The sequence below is a fragment of the Xyrauchen texanus genome, chromosome 48 (assembly GCF_025860055.1).
Source record: "Xyrauchen texanus isolate HMW12.3.18 chromosome 48, RBS_HiC_50CHRs, whole genome shotgun sequence".
NCBI lineage: Eukaryota > Metazoa > Chordata > Actinopteri > Cypriniformes > Catostomidae > Xyrauchen > Xyrauchen texanus.
The window spans coordinates 2,739,274-2,757,002 of record NC_068323.1 but is presented as its reverse complement, the minus strand read 5'-3'; the positions used below and the strand labels follow the sequence as shown (position 1 = coordinate 2,757,002).

At 35.5% G+C, this 17,729-nt stretch overlaps 1 protein-coding gene across 1 annotated transcript in view; it reads left to right on the top strand.

Moving 5' to 3' along the window:
• LOC127639466 (NACHT, LRR and PYD domains-containing protein 3-like) overlaps positions 1-17,729 on the top strand; it is a 46,315-nt gene that overhangs the window by 19,261 nt on the left and 9,325 nt on the right. Inside the window, 8 exon segments of the mRNA XM_052121518.1 lie at positions 1,575-1,770; positions 1,890-3,723; positions 3,911-4,081; positions 7,945-8,115; positions 8,311-8,481; positions 9,012-9,185; positions 9,375-9,548; positions 17,121-17,291. Coding sequence (XP_051977478.1) covers positions 1,575-1,770; positions 1,890-3,723; positions 3,911-4,081; positions 7,945-8,115; positions 8,311-8,481; positions 9,012-9,185; positions 9,375-9,548; positions 17,121-17,291 — 3,062 coding nt within the window.

Sequence of the window (17,729 nt, the reverse complement as noted above, 5' to 3'; positions counted from 1 at the left end):
TTAAGCAACTGAAAAAAGCATGCATGTCAAAAATTCTCCTGGGCCCAAAATACCCTCAGACCCCAGAGGGTTAAACGGTGTTCACCTGAGCAGAAACAGCATGAAGTCAGAAGTTTCCTCACGTGCAAGAGCTTGTATTGTGTGCACAGGCGATTTAATGCATGCAAGGGCTAAAAAGAGGTTATGGTTTCTTTCTGTTTCATAGAACAGCTGTAAACTTATCGTACATTGATTTTTCATCATGTTAAACCATTCTTAGGTTGATTTCCTCAAAAACTGAAGTCACTGTGACACTATAAAAACATTGCTATGTTTAAGTGGCCTGTCCAGCTCAACATAGTAATGTATAAACCAATATACACTGTGTTTTTTGTCAATTGTTTGTCTTTCTCCTGTTCTTGGTCTGGTTGGTCAGTTCAGCAGTGCTTTCAGCTCATTGTGTTGTCTTTGTGTTGTTTGTCTGCCTAGTTTAATTTTGTTGTCATCTGTGCTTAGTTTTGTGTTATGTATTTTTCTTTAATAAAGATTTTTTTTCATGCCTGTCTGCATTTGGGATCTGTTTACATCCCTGACAGTACGATCAAACAATTCAGTTTCATGGAAATTTGGCTTCAGCTGGCTCCTGACTGGCCAGAATCTGACTCCTAGTGCACAGCTCACACCAATGTGTTTCTGGACTGCCCCAAGGGACCCAATATTTAGTATGTCCAAGTTCTTTACGATGAGGCATAAAGGCTATGTGTTGGCCCTCCTCAAACATCTTTTTTGAGCTAGACTTGACCAAACTCTTGTCTCTGAGGAGCGGTTCATGGTCCATCTATATTGGCTTCAAGAGTTGGAGGCCTTGCTCTGAGGAAGGCTGCTTCCTTACCACCAGTGATCCCGGTCATCGCCACGGAGGTCATTCCACAGTTTCTAGACCTTTTCCCTGCAAACACCTTTGACCCATCCTTCTTCTCTGCCGATGCCAATTATCCATTTCCTTCTCCAACAGTCTCCAACCACCCTTCCCTTTCCCCTGCAGCTGCTGCCGACTCATTCCCTGTTCCAGCGGCTATCACCAAACAACAATAATTTTTCTTACATCTGCCATCGACATGATTCCTTCTCTGCGGCTGCCACTGACTGAGCCCTTCTCTTTATCTGCCCTGCCAGCTCCCCTGTCTGCTCCACCTATTCCCGCACTGGAGCCGCCGAACCTTCTTCCCGCTCTGGTGTTATCTGACCTCATCCATGTTCTACAGCTGCTGGACTCCATCCTCACTTTGGAGCCATCTGACCCTCTTGTTGCCACCTGACCTTCTTCCCACTACCATGCCGCCGGACTTCATTACAGAACTGAAGCTACTCTTCCCATCTCTAGTTTTTTGTTTTGGTCTGTCACTCCCTTGTTTTCTTGCTCCACCCCTATTTTACTTGAGTTAGAATCTGTGCCCAGTTTTGTGTTTTTCTTTTATTAATAATTTTCATTTTGTATTTTGTTTAAATCACTGACAGTTTATTTCAGCAATTTCAATGTGTATGCAAGATTCAATTTAGTTGTTCTTCTCTTCTTTTTCTTGCTTTGGTTTTAGGATCTTGAGAACAAAATAACCACATTTCTGAAAAATGAACTGGAAAAGTTTAAAAAAATAATAAAAAAAGAAAACACAAAATACATTGTGAAGGACTTAAAGGAGGACAGATACAATGTCAAAGAAGCAGCTCTTGATATCACACTCTACTTCCTGAGAAGTATGAAAGAAAATGAACTTGCTGATACTCTAGAAGGTATGTAGCTCTTGACATTACAATTTGCCATATTGTTTCTTTTAAAATGTAGGAGAGAAAACTAGTATCAATATCTCTGTTCAAACTGTATTTTTGTTCATGTTTTAATTTGTGTTTAGACGAGCTGGTATTCATTTATCAACGACAACTAAAATCAAACCTGAAGAAGAAGTATCAATGTGTATTTGAGGGAATTGCAAAGCATGGTGACTCCAAACTTTTAAACAAGATCTACACAGATCTCTATATCACTCAGGGTAGTAGTGAACAGGTTAATAATGAACATGAGGTAATACAGATTGCGAAAGCTTCCAGGCAAACTGAATCAGCAGAGAAGCCGATTAAGTGCACAAGTTTGTTCAAACCACCCGGCCAAGACAAGGAAATAAGAACTGTACTAACAAAAGGAGTTGCTGGTATCGGAAAATCTGTCTCTGTGCAAAAGTTTGTTCTGGACTGGGCCGAAGGAAATGAAAATCAGGATATCAGCTTCATATTTCCTCTTCCTTTCCGAGAGATGAACTTGAAGGAGAATGATAGACAAAGTTTGATGGACCTTATCAGTCAGTTTTTCCCAGAGACAAAAGGCCTGAACCTCTCAAGAAATGATAAATTCAAAGTCCTTTTCGTCCTTGACGGATTGGATGAATGTCGACTTCCTCTGAAGTTTGAGGGTAATGAGACATGGCGTGATGTCACATCTCCGGCCTCTCTGGATGTTCTTCTAACCAATCTCATCAAGGGAAATCTGCTTCCTTCTGCTCACATCTGGATAACCACCAGACCAGCAGCAGCCAGTAAGATTCCTCCGAAGTATATTGACCTGGTGGCAGAGGTACGAGGGTTTGATGACCCACAAAAGGAGGAGTACTTCAAGAAAAGGTTCACGGATGAGAAACTGGCCAACAAAATCATTGATCATGTAAAAAAATCAAAGAGCCTCTTTATCATGTGCCACATCCCAGTCTTCTGCTGGATTTCAGCCACTGTTCTCCAGAACATTTTAGAGAAAAAAATAAATGATGATGAGGGTCAGGCTGATGACGACTCCAAAACACTGCAGGAATCTGGTGCTGATGATGAAACTCCTAAGACTCTGACACAAATGTACACATAATTTTTCCGCTTTCAGATCCAGCAGAGCAGTCAAAAATATGATGGAAAATACTCCCCAGATATTGACAGGGTTAAAGAGGCGATCCGTTCTCTGGGGAAACTGGCATTTAATCAGCTGGAAAGAAACAACCTGATTTTCTATGGTTCAGACCTGGAGGACTGTGGTATTGACCCCTCCAAGGCATCAATGTACTCTGGGATGTGCACTCAGATGTTTAAGGAGGAAAAAGGGATTGTTCTTGGTACCACATACTGCTTTGTTCACATGAGCATTCAAGAGTTTATTGCATCTATTTATGCTCATCTGATTCTAGACACCGACAAGAAAAATGCATTTTCCCAACACGGCACAGAACAAGAAAAAACAAATGAAACAATGACTGAATTGCTCAAGACTGCAGTGGACAAGGCACTCGCAAGTGACAATGGTCACCTGGACCTTTTCCTTCGCTTTCTTCTTGGTCTTTCACTAGAGTCCAATCAGTCACTCTTACGAGGTTTGTTAAAACAAAAAGACAGCAATGAGCAGAGCAAAAAGGAAATGGTTGATTACATCAAGCAGAAATTCGAAGATAATTCATCTCCAGAGAGATCCATCAATCTGTTCTACTGTCTGAATGAACTGAATGACCAAACTCTGGTGAAGGAGATTCAGAATCATCTTAGAAAAGGAAGTCTCTCATCTGCTGAACTCTCACCTGCACAGTGGTCAGCTCTGGCCTTTGTGCTTCTGACATCAGAGGAGGAGCCGGAGGAGTTTGATCTTCAGAAATTCAAGAAATCGGACGAGTGTCTCTGTAGATTAGTGCAAGTTGTCAAAACTGCCAAAAGAGCTTTGTAAGTGATTTAATAGTCAATTCATGCTTTTTTTTTTAAATATAATTTCAAACCCTTCTTTAGTTAATTTTTAGTCATATACCAAATAGAAGTATATATTTTTTTTTACTTAATATTTGTATTTCACAAATATATTGCATGTGTTCAATCTAACTCTTATCCATGTTTTGTTTTGTTTCCCTTGTAGACTAAATGATTGTGAGCTAACAGACAAAAGCTGTTCAGCAGTGTCTACAGTTCTCGGATCAGATTCCAATCTGAAAGAGCTGAACATGAACAATAATAATCTGCAGGATTCAGGAGTGAAGCTGCTTTGTGCTGGACTGGAGAGTATTAAGTGTAAATTGGAGATACTGAGGTAGGTTGTGTAACAAACATAAAAATCATAGAACTCAAACAATGATAAATTGATTAATAAATTGGAGAAACCACAATGCTCATAATTGGCTGTTGTTTGTAAGAAAGTAATGCTGGTAAGTTAGAAAAGGAAAAGGCACCACCTAATTAAATATGTTTTAAAGCCACTAAGACTCTAAATGGTCTCAACAAGTTTAAAAATTGGTCTGAAAATACAAATACAATTAATAGGATTTTCTGTCTGTTCTTGATAAATACTGCATGAAGACATTAGTAAAGATTATTGTTGGGCATTGATTAGAAAACACAGTTTTCAATTGTATTTTTTTTATTCCAGAACATCTTTTGTAACAATGTGTATAGAGATGTGAATATATAGAAAAGAGGAATAAAAAGTCATTTAAATTGCTTTGATAATACAAAGAATTAAGAATCTTAATCAGAATAATGATGCAATAATTATAATGACTATAAATAACTTGATCATTATATTTAATCTCTGAATATGCTAAATATCTTTAAACAGACACATCCACAAAAACTTAATCCTTTAAATCAGCTTTTAAACTGAAATAATCTTTAAACCGAATGCTTCTCAACTCCCTTCTAAAATGTGGCCATGTGCTCAAAATGGCTGTGTTACAGGTTTAAATTGAGTATCCTGTAGCGCCATCTGCTGGTCTATTTAATTTACTACACTGATAAATGAGCTGAAACAATGGATGCCCTGCTGGCAAATTAAACTTAAGCTGTTAGCTGTGTTTTGGAATATGGTTGCAGGTCCAAGCTAGTCCTAATCTGGTCCAAGATGGTTATAAGCTGGTCCTTAGATGGTTGACCAGCTACCATGTTCCAATAATAGCTTGACCACCTTAAGCTGTTATGACACGCTGTAAGCTGGTCTCCCAGCTTTGACCTGCTAATGACCATCTTGGACCAGCTCATGACCATCTAGAAACCAGCTACCATCTTCCAAAACACAGCTACCATCTTAAACTGGATTTTCCATTATGGTGCACGAATCTTTCATTAAAAAAAAAAAAACCCAGTTTTTTCTATTGTTGTTTTTTTTAACTGAAAAGAAAATGCATATGAAGAAATAATTCAGATTTAAAACTTTCAGCAGTTATAAATTCTTATATTAAAATCTTGAGCAAATAAAAAAGCAATTTAAATGTTTAAATGTTTATATTAAATTAGTCGATTACATTTAAACAAGACAACAATTTACAAAAATTGCCTGATTAGTTTTAAACAAGTTTTAAGTTTGGTGTAAATGTATTGATGTGTGCTAAAAATGTCAACTTAAATTGAAATATTTCATGCTGTCGAGGCATCTCCCGCATTTCTAAACATTTGTTCACATTTGTTTAATGGTAGGTGTTGATATGAACACGGTCATGTCTAGAGGGGATCCCTCCCTTGTAAATGTTTTGTGCATGCACATTCTATTATGATGTTATGGTGCTTTTTCTGCTCACCTCAATAATATAAATAATATAAAATTTTTACTATTATTACGAAGTGACTATTTACATTAGTTGTACATACCTGCCACACAGTGCAGCTTTTTACACTAAAACAGTCTAATGGAAAGAACGTTTTACTGCAATGGCTCAGTGGTTAAGAATAGCAGGGGTGTGTTTTTTCCATGCGGAAGACCTGGGTTCAAATCTGCCTATTGACCCAGTGTTCCCCATCCTCTTACTCAACCTGTGCTGCAGTGATGTACTTGTGGAAACAATTATAGTTGGTGAGTTCTTCAGCTTGCGCTTCTTTGTTTATTGAAATGTAAAGCTCCATATGGGAGGATTAGAACCTATATTAGAGCCTATAACGCAAGAGGCAAATAAGTTACAACAGGACCACCCTGTCAGATTTTTATAAAAACTGATCGATGTACTTCTCCACTCACCAGCAATATCTCATTACCGACAGAAGCAGATGTAGAGCTGAAGTATAAATATTTATTTTTAGAGCTTGAATTGGTCATCAATAAACTTTTAAGAGCGCTCCTCCTGCCGTGCCAATTTAAAATGAATGCCACCTAAGAATCTCGTGAGATTTTTGGGGGAGGTATTCATTCTAGACATGACCTATTAACACATAGTGTGCAACAGCAAAACAGAAGAACAACAATCTCCCCCTTCTGAAACGTAAGCCCCGGGGCCCCGAAGTACCTTCATGTTATCCTGGTTGTGAGATATCTCACCAATCTCTGTGACTTCTCTAGACTCTGTAAACAGAAAAAAAATGTGCCTGTGGGCTGCGGTCACTGATTCTTTTTGCCTGTCAATCGCATGTTGTTCCTAATGTTGTCAGTTGAGGAAGCTATTTTGCTTCTGTTGTTTTTAACTCACAGTAATGGTCATTTGGTATCTTATTAGTGTGGGGTATTGGAAATAAGGGGAATCTCGTGGAAGACAAATGGCCAAAATGGCTTACAGCACCTCTAACTCAATATTTTTCTTTTACGCTGGGCTTGCCAGATATTACTAGAACAACATGAAACCTGCTCTGGGAAGAAAAGAAAAATTAGTCCCAAAAAGCTGCTGGGGTGGGGGGTATCTCACTGCAAACAAAATGAAAAATATAGTTAAACGTTTCTCAATTAACTGGCCAACTAACCCAAAGTTGATTATTATAAATGGATATGGCAGCACTGCTTGACTCATTGCATTTGGGATTCCTGAAAATTGTGTGATGACACAGTTTAAAACCGTCATAATGGTGTCCCATCTCAGTGACTCCTTTTTGTGTTCTGACGCTGTGTCTTGTTCAAGAGTGGCTTGACACAAGGAATGCGACTGCTGAAACCCATGTCTTGCATACGTCTGTGCGTGGTGGTTCTTGAAGCACTGACTCCAGCTGCAGTCCACTCTTTGTGAATCTCCCCCACATTTATGAATGGGTTTTGTTTCACAATCCTATCCAGGGTGCGGTTATCCCTATTGCTTGTACACTTTTTTCTACCACATCTTTTCCTTCCCTTCGCCTCTCTATTAATGTGCTTGGACACAGAGCTCTGTGAACAGCCAGCCTCTTTAGCAATGACCTTTTGTGTCTTGGCCTCCTTGTGCAAGGTGTCAATGGTTGTCTTTTGGACAGCTGTCAAGTCAGCAGTCTTCCCCATGATTATGTAGCCTACAGAACAACACTGAGAGACCATTTAAAGGCCTTTGCAGTTGTTTTGAGTTAATTAGCTGATTAGCGTGTGGCACCCGGTGTCTTTAATATTGAACCTTTTCACAATATTCTAATTTTCTGAGATAATGATTTTGGGGTTTTTCATTAGTTGTCAGTTATAATCATCAATTAAAAGGAATGATCACTTGAAATATATCAGTATGTGTGGAATGAATGTATACATTATCCAAGTTTCACTTTTTGAATGGAATTACTGAAATAAATCAACTTTTTGATGATATTCTAATTATATGACCAGCACCTGTAATACGAAATTAATGTAATATTTGTTTGGTTGAAGTTCATTTTAAGTTTATTTAATTTTTAATGAATGTCAAAACATTTATGGTTTACTAACCCTAGATCATGTTGAATTCATCAGTTATCTGTAATAAGACAATAAATAATAAATAAATAAAATAAATAATTTTAGGTTTTAATTGGTGTTATGAGTTAGGAACCCCAAACAAAGTGAATTTGATCTCCCTCAGCAGAAAATTAATTGCCAGCTTTTTCTAAATGGAATATTCAGTGAACATTAAAACAGCAAAAATAGATGTTTTTAACCACCATATGTAATCAGATTTATTATTGTTTTGTCTGGAAATCATGTTGTTTTTGTTGTTGTTTTTCTGGAGTGTAGTTTAGAATCTTTTCTATCATGTTATTTTAATTTAGGCTCAGTAAATGTGAGCTAACAGAGGAAAGCTGTTCAGCTCTAGCTACAGTTCTCAGATCAGACTCCAGCAGTCTCAGAGAGCTTGACCTGAGCAATAATAATCTGCAGGATTCAGGAGTGAAGCTTCTCTCTGATGGACTGAAAAGTAACTGTAAACTGGAGATCCTCACGTGAGTTGCATGTTTAATGTTGTTTTGTTAGCCTCCATGTTCAGTTTTTCTTTTCAACTAATTTTCAGTACAAAATATTTTGTATTTTCAGTTACAACTTACAATCCTTTTATTTATGAGAGATTAATATTGTTCATGTTATTTTAGAATAACGGATAAGTCTTTAAAATATTTAAACTTCAATATCTGTTCTAGGCTTTCTGACTGCAGTATTAATGAAGAAGGATATAAAGCTCTGTCTTCAGATCTAAAATTAAACCCTTCACACCTGAAAGAGCTGGATCTCAGAGGAAATGACCCTGGAGAATCAGGAGTTAAACTGCTCTATCATTTACTACAGGATCAGAACTGTATACTGAAACTGAGGTGAAATAAATTAAACAGGATTTTATTTTTAATGCACTCATTAAAATACAATCACTAAACCTATAGTTCAGTATAATAGATTTAGATAATGTGTGTGTTGCTCTTAAGATTGTTTGTTAGCTAGTTGTGTTGTTTTGTTTTGTTATGTAATGTTGTTACCCATTCGCAATAGGTAAATAAAATTGAATCCAAAATATACTCTGTATATGAACATGTAAAGGAATATGGAAGAATAGGCAAGATAAGAGCTTAGTGGACTGTAGGATTGTACAGTATATTTAATAAGATAAGTGGTTTTATAGTGGTTATGCATTTTAAATGTAGTGTACAATTAGAGGAATGTTCTGTATTCAATATAAGTTAGGCTCATTAAACAACATTTGTAGAATAATGTGGATTATTTAAAATGTCTTACCTGCAACCTGCATTCACCCTAAATAACAAGATTACAAATAACTGCATGTTTACAAAAACATGCTTGTATCATTCTTTTTCTACAAATGTACATAATAGCAATGTATTTTTCAAAGATTTTTGAAAAGTGAATCTGCAGAGAAAACCCTTCAGTATTGGTCTAAAGTTCTTGGTGAAAATCCTTTACTCCTGAGGCAGATGAATCTGAGTGAATGTAAATTCGGAGATTCAGAATTGAATCAGCTTGCTGCTCTACTGGAAGATAAACACTGTAAAGTGAACAAACTGATGTAAGTCTTTTTCATTGTTATGATGAAAGTTTTAACTACATTTGAATTTGCTTCTGGATATGTTTTATTTATCTATTTAATTACTGAATTACCATATAATGATCTTTGCAGGATGTCAGTAACCATCACATTTAACACATCTTGATAAATGTTTAGATCTAACTGAAGCTTTGTGTTATCTTTATGCAGCCTTAATAACAGCTATATCACAGAAGAAGGTTTTGGTGCTCTGTCTTCTGCTTTTAATTTAAACCCTTCAAACCTGAAAGAACTGGATCTGAGTGGAAGTAAACTTGGAGACTCAGGAATGAAGAAGATCTGCAGTCTGTTTGAAAATGTTCAGTGTAGACTGGAGAAGCTAAAGTAAGTAATTTAGTAAATCTAAATGTGTGAGCAAAATGCAATTACTGCAAAAAAACTTGGAAATCTAATTTTGTTGACTGTAATTAATGGATAATGTACAGTCAGCTGGTTGTTACTGCAAAATAAATGCAGACAGTGTGATCAGGACTTAGAAATGAAGTTATTTTGTGTTAATGACTGGTTGACTGTACATTATCCTGCTTATTATATAGCTTCTACAAAATAAATAAATAAATGGACATTAAATATAAATTTGCATTTAAATGATGTTATGTTAGAATAAAGAAATCACGACTCTTTAGAAACAGCTGAATTCCACCTCTGGTTTGCATCAGAGTTCTGTTGGTTTTATACAGTATTGTGAAAATGACCATCTGATTGCTCACCCTCCTACTTATTACAAGACTACTTCCTAAATAAATAAGTGAATGGATGTGAAAGTATTTTATTAGCTTCCTTGCAGAGATCTCAGAGTCATACGAGAAGTACAAACAATGACTTGCAATACCCAGATGACCAGCCTGAAAAAACTAAATCTCTAGATATGCAGTTGTGTTTCATAAATATCAGATCAGTGGATGGGATTTCAGAAAGCCATGTAATAAGTAGTTACAGGTTTTAGATTTCTGCACAAAAATCGCTCTAAAAATAATATCTCTGTTTACTGTTATTGCGCTATAATAGCTCTCTATAAACCAACATACAGTATATATTTAAATAAATCTGCATTAAGTGTTGCTTAAGGAATTTTTTGCTTTGTTCTGATTTACAGGTTTAATTCTATCAGTATTACAAAGGAAGGTTGTACTGCCCTAGCTTCAGCTTTAAATTCAAACCCTTCAAACATCAGAGAGCTGGATCTGAGTGAAAATAAACTAGGAGACTCAGGAGTGATGGAAATCTCCACTCTACTGAAAAATTCAGAATGCAGACTGGAGAAACTGAGGTTTGAATTTTGTTAATATGAACATAAAACAAAGGGAATTTGGATGACTACTAGAGGGCTACATGGGTAAAGTTGAAGTTGGACCGTAACACCTTGTCCTAATCAGACACAATGCGATAAGATTGCAGTGACAAGCAATCAGTCTGTGCACACCAGTGAAGCATCACCTCGATATTCATACACTAAAACAAGGATAATTGACAATAACATTTAGAAAACGGAGCAATTACAGACTGAACAGTCCGTTTATTGAGTGCAATTCGTTTCCTCATGCAAGCTCTGTGACGCTTTCTACAGCAAGCCCAGAGGGGATAAATACACAATCACACACATACAGTACACAGGAAAATGTTACTTTATGAACGGCATCTTTATTCAGTCTGTTAAGACTGTTCATGTTCACGCGTTACTCCTGTTTTTTTGCCAATCTCCACGTGACAGGAATGCAGAGAGAAAGTCAGAATGAGCTTATATGTCTCCTCTCTGCCATTATGAACTGGTGTGTGTATGTGTGACAGTGCTCCGGCTGAAGAGAGCAAGACCTCATGCACAACATTCGGAAGGTGTGTGACACCCTTGGCAAAAATCAAGTTTTTGTGAACCAGCTAGTGAGATACCGGCTTTAATATACTGCAAAAAGGATCATTTTAGACCCATTTGGTGACATTGCAGAAATAGAAAACACTAAAAAAAATAGAAATCCCTGTTGCTGTCACGGCATCATGTCTGGTTAGGACATGGTATAACAATGCACTATCACCTTCTCTCTCCTGATACAATCCAATTCTGGATCTTTTTTTTGTATTCCATTTTCTTCACCTCCACACTGTGTGGAACTTATTGGGAGTATTACAGGAGTTAAAATTTGTATATGTAAAGCAACACAAAAATCTACACTATTCAATATGAAGTAGAGAAAACAGAAAAAAAATTACAAAAAAAATGTATACGCACTGACTGAAAAACTCTATAAACTAGACTGCTGGATAATACTGCGTCAAAATGAACAGTAACAACCATGACTAACACACAGTATCGGATTTGGATTGTTCTTGTCTATCTGATGCTCAATCAGTTTAAAAATGTCATCAATGGGTAGTATTTCATCCATACCCAACAGCTTATGAAGCTCTGACTGTGTGTCAAAGTGTGTACATTAATAAGCACAGTATCCAAATTACAATCCTGAAAATGAAATATTCCCCATTTTAGATGTCTGTTGTAATTAGAGATTAGTTAATATGAAACATGTATTTTGTTTCTCTAGAATGTCAGACTGCAGTATTACTGAAGAAGGATACAAAGCTCTGACTTTGGCTATACAATCAAACCCTTCACATCTGATAGAGCTGGATCTCAGTAGAAATGACCCTGGAGAAACAGGAGTGGGGCTGCTCACTGATTTACTACAGGATCAAGAATGTAAACTAACAACAATAAAGTGAGTCACATTGAAATAAAACAAATATTGGTATATTTGTTGAGCAATATGTTTTTCTATGTTATATGTATAACATATGTTATATGTTTAGTTGACAATTACATTTAATAACCGCTGTAACATCCCTTCCCTGCAGGTTTTTGAAAAGTCAGGAAGCAGAGGAAGGGTATAAGTTCCTGACTGAAGTTCTTGGTAAAAACCCCTTACTTGTGAGAGAGATGGATCTGAGTGGACATAATCTACAAGACACAAAAGTGAAGCAGATCGCTGCTCTTCTAGGAGATAAACACTGTAAACTAAACATAATTCAGTGAGTATTTTAAATTGTTTGCATTTCTATAATTTTTATTTAAAATCACTGTTAATCTTAACATTTGTTATAGTCTTTTGATGAAAACATCCTTTAATAAATATCTATGAATTTTATTAAGTTTTACTCAGATTTTACTAAAATTTTATAATAATAGTCCTTAAATAATAATAATAATTTTAGTTTATGATGATGTGCAAAATGACCAAAATGTTAAACTGTAACAGAAAATTGTATTGGAATATTCAGATATTGTATTTGAATATTTATGAAACATAAAATGTAAGCTACATACAACATACTGTACAGTCATATTGTGAAAAACTGAGCACCTCAAAAAATTGTGGTCAAAAAATAATAATTATTATTTATACTGAAGTATCAGATCAAAACACTGCATTTATAATACAAGTTACACATTCTGACTAGTGCTTTATCCCTTAAACTCTGGTGTTTTTTTCAGCTGCCACCAGCAATTATTCACACTCAAATGAAAAAGCAAACAGTTGATCTTATTTTTTTAGAGAATCGCTGAAATAAAAAAAGACTCCAACTATTCATAAATAATATTATATGTGTTTAAAATCTTATGATGAACAGACTTGTTTTTGTTGTCTTAAATTGTAAACATCTCATTCTGGTTTTGTTCACTCTACCTCACTTATGAGACTGATAAGCATCATTTTATTCCACTATGTGTCACGATCGGCCACCGGCGATCGAGCTCACCTGAGTTCTAATCACCTCCCTACCCACATACCGGGGTTTGATTAAGGTACAGCTGTTCCCCATTTCACTCCCTCTACATAAGCCATGCACTGTGACAGTCACATTGCGAAGTCTTGTAGACTTCGTCTCTGTAACAAAGACTCCGGTAGGTTGGGATCCATAAGCAGTGTTTTATTGAAACTCACAGATATATGCAGGCAATGGTCATGCAATGGGGTATCAGGGTAAACGTAGGCAGAGCAGAAGCGTTGTTAGGGAAGCAGGATGTCAGGGCAGGCAGCAATGGGCAATCACGAAGAGACAGGCAAGGTTCAGATAGGCAGGCAGTGATCAATCGTAGTCAACAGGGAAAGCAAGGTCGGTAGGCAGATGATCAAACAGGAATGGTAGTAGAATGCTCAGTAGTGTAGCCGGAACAAACAAGACTTCGAAATGTGACTGTCACAATGCATGGCTTATGTAGAGGGAGTGAAATGGGGAACAGCTGTACCTTAATCAAACCCCGGTATGTGGGTAGGGAGGTGATTAGAACTCAGGTGAGCTCGATCGCCGGTGGCCGATCGTGACAATATGACAGGAAATGTGTTTTCTCTGTTACATTCCATCACAATATACAGATCTGAAATGTAGGTGGTTCTCTAATGCATTTTAGCCATCAAAGATGTGTTCGCCCATAGACATTCAGTCTAATTTTCAGTTCAAACACCACACTTGTTGTTTTTATCAATAATCAAAAACATATTTTATGTCTTAGTTCAAGTTCACTTGTTAATTGGCTTCATTGCCTGTGCAGGTGTAAATTGTGATTTCTAATAATATGTTGTGGATAAAGTGATTAAATTATATATATATCACTCAAACCCATATATATATATATATATATATATATATATATATATATATGGGTTTGAGTGAGGTAATGAACACGTTCTAAAGTGGTTAATTTTTATAGTATTCAATGAGTTCAACTCTTGCAGTTCGAATTGGGAAATACTCAATATACTGGTTAATTGGATTTAAATATAATATCTCCAATACACATATGCTTCTCTGGATGTTTCTTCTCTTTATATCTTGCACTGTTAATATTTTGCAGTATTGTTTGTTATGTTTACGTAAATGCTTTAATAAGTTTGTTTAACTATCATCATGATCATTTGTGATAATTTTTGACAAAATAAAGAACTCTTAAAAATACTTCAAGCAGTGCTAATCTCATCAATTATATCAATTAAAAAATCAGCTGATGAGATTTACACTGTTTAAAGTATATTTAAAAACATTGTTAAGTATTACATTTTATCTCACACTGGTCAGCAGAATTATATTCATTTTGAGGATAAAGATCAGTGGACTAATGTTTACTGTAGATTGTTTTGTGGCTGAAATAAACTGAAGTATGTTTCCTATCTTTGCTTTCTTTCACTGCAGGCTGAATAATAACTGTATTACAGAAGAAGGTTGTGGTACACTTGTTTCAGCTTTCAGTGCAAATCCTTCAAACCTGAAAGAGCTGGATTTAAGTGGAAATAAAATAACAAACTCAGGAGTGATGAAGATTTCTACTCTGTTGAAAAACACAGAATTCAAACTGGAGAAACTAAAGTATTTTCATTCATTCAAATTTCTTCATATCAATAACCCTTTGAAAATGTCCACTTGATTAGTCTAATCACTTCTGAAAAAGTCATGAACAATATGAAGATATACAAATTTTATTAATTATTTACACTTCAGCTTCACTATTTGACTACTATCGTCACTGTCTTCAATATTGCACTAAATGCTGTAATTGTAAATGAGAAATTAATCAAATTCTAAATTAAATCAAGTTATTAATATTATGCATACACTCTACAGTAATATTTTGGTTTATGCTATTCATAATTTAAACATTCACATGAATTTCATTTTATACAAATCTAATTTCTTTAAGTTTAGAACATGCAATAGTTTGTCAGAAAATTTGTTTGTCAGAAAAGTTTGTTAATTTTTCTAGATTGTCAGACTGCAGTATTACTGAAGAAGGATATAAAGATCTGTCTTCAGTTCTGAAATCAAAGACTTCACACCTGGTAGAGCTGGATCTCAGAGGAAATGACCCTGGAGAATCAGGAGTGAAACATATAATTGAGAATCGAAACCGTAAACTGAGACTGAGGTATGTACTTAGTCCAGTTGTCCTTGAAAATGTTGAGATGTGAGATGTTGTGGAGAGAATAAAATAATATTTTTTGCTTATTCTTGTGTGATTCTCCCTCCTTGGTGTCAGAGCACTACAGTCACATTACTGCTTTAACAAATACTTGCAGCAGAAAAAAGTTTCATGGACAAGATATTGTGGACCCTCAATATTTTTCACCCAACAATTTAGAACATTTAAATGCATTTTTAAATCCAAGTGTTAATCTAAAATGCTCTTCTACTCTGTAGGTTTTTGAATAGTTCTGCTGCAGAAGAAGCGTGCAAGTATCTTTCAGAGGTTGTAGGTGTAAATCCATTACTTCTGAAAGAACTGGATCTGAGCAATAATAAATTAGGAGATCTGGATGGAGAGAAGCTCTCAGCTCTATTGATGGACTCTCATAGCAAACTGGTGACAATGAAGTGAGTACACTCTTCTGATCTTATACATTATAACTTGTCCATATAAGAAATATCAGCCACATGTATTAGAAGATATAAAGGCCTGTTGTGCCAATGTGTGTTGAAGTACAAGAAAATAATAATGCTGTTGTTCTGTTTAGGTTGAATAATTGTGACCTGACAGAGAAAAGCTGTTCAACTCTAGTTACTGTTCTCTCCTCTGATACCACTCTGAATGAGATTGATCTGAACAACAGCTCCCTGATGGACTCAGGAGTGATACAGATCTGTGAGGGACTGAAGAATCCTCAATGTAAACTGAACATTCTCAAGTCAGTAAACTTTTCCCATCATCTACATTTCCCATAATTGCATATTTTTGTATCTGTTCACCTCCAGAATTGGAAAGAGTTAAATAATTACAATGATTTTTGCTGTAGACAATAAATATCTAAAACCAAATAGTCTAATTAAAGCCATCTTTACTAGAGGTAGACCAAAATATCGGTCATACCGATGAATCTTTGCTGATATTTGCCTTTTGGAACTATCTGTTATCTGCAACTATATGAACTTTCTGACATATCTGTTCCAATAGTTGATGATAGTTTTTTCCTTTCTGGCTGGTTCTGGAGTATTCTACTTGGTTTTGCAGTTTGACAGAGAGCTCTAGATGTTAAATAAATAAAAAAAATTCACAGACACCTTGTGGGGATGTGCTGTATCTGCTATATATGATATGCTATGTGTCATCATTGATCATTTTCATCCATATTTTATCCTCACTTTAATGCATTTATTTTATTAGATAATGAAGTGTTCTAAATGATATTATGAATAATATTAGATCAATTACTAATCTGGTGAAATATACAGTTTATATACAGAATCCTTTATCTGGTGAATATGTAGACTATTAAAACCTTTATTTGATCCCTGGTGAATGTTGGGCTTGTTTATAGTTAAAATATCTGCATAATCCACCAAATATTTATCTCTTTATCATTGGAATTTGGGTTGTACAATAAACTGCTTTATTTATTTTGGACTCTTGTGGCATCTATGTCTGTGTCCATCATAGTAAGAAAAGACTTTGAGAATTTAATAAACTTCTTTAAATCTATTATAAATACTATTGTCCAATAAATCGGTTATCAGCATTTTCCACCATCTTCATTGTCGTATCATCAACATCCATTATCAGTTGGCCCCTAATCTTTACACTGCAAAGATGGCACAGAAGCTGCTTCTGAAAACAGGTGTATTTACACAGCACAGCCTGTTTAATGCTGCTCAGAGGTGGCATAAATCAATTTACTCAGCAAATACAATTGCACAATTTACTGAAATTAATGTTTTAAATGGAAAATGTTAAATATAGAAACATGAAATTAATAAAAATAGGAAATTATTCAAGTAACAATTTTTCAGTCAAACCTTTCTAAAAAAAAAGTATGTTAATTGCAAAGAATCATTTCAGCACTACTCTTTTTCAGCTGTTTTTAGCATAATTCATTCTACAGTTGTATGTCTTATTGTTGGATTGTATTATTTTTTCAGGCTCAGTAAATGTGATCTAACAGAGGAAAGCTGTTCAGCTCTAGCTGCAGTTCTCAGATCAGACTCCAGCAGTCTCAGAGAGCTTGAACTGAGCAATAATAATCTGCAGGATTCAGGAGTGAAGCTGTTCTCAGATGGACTGAAATGTAACTGTACACTGGAGACACTCAGGTGAGTTGAATTTTAAATATTGTTTGGCTTTTGTTAGCCTCAGTGTTCAAGGTTTAATTTTTTCTTTGCAGATGAGAGTTCACACACTGTTTAATTTTAGGTATTAATATTGCTCAAGTGAAAGAAAATCCAATTAATCTGCTGTGATCATTGCAAAAGAATGTTAACGTAAACTTTTAATTTCTGTTATAGACTTTCAAACTGCAGTATTACTCAAGAAGGTTATACAACTTTGGCTTCAGCTCTGAAATCAAACCTTTCACACCTGAAAGAGCTGGATATCAGTGGAAATGACCCTGGAGAATCAGGAGTGGAGCTAATCTGTAATATACAAAAGGGTATTTTCTGTAAACTGAAAACATTGAGGTAAGCCATGTGTTGTTGTATTAAAGTTGAGATTAGATTCAAAATAAACAATTTTACTTATTTTTTATCAGT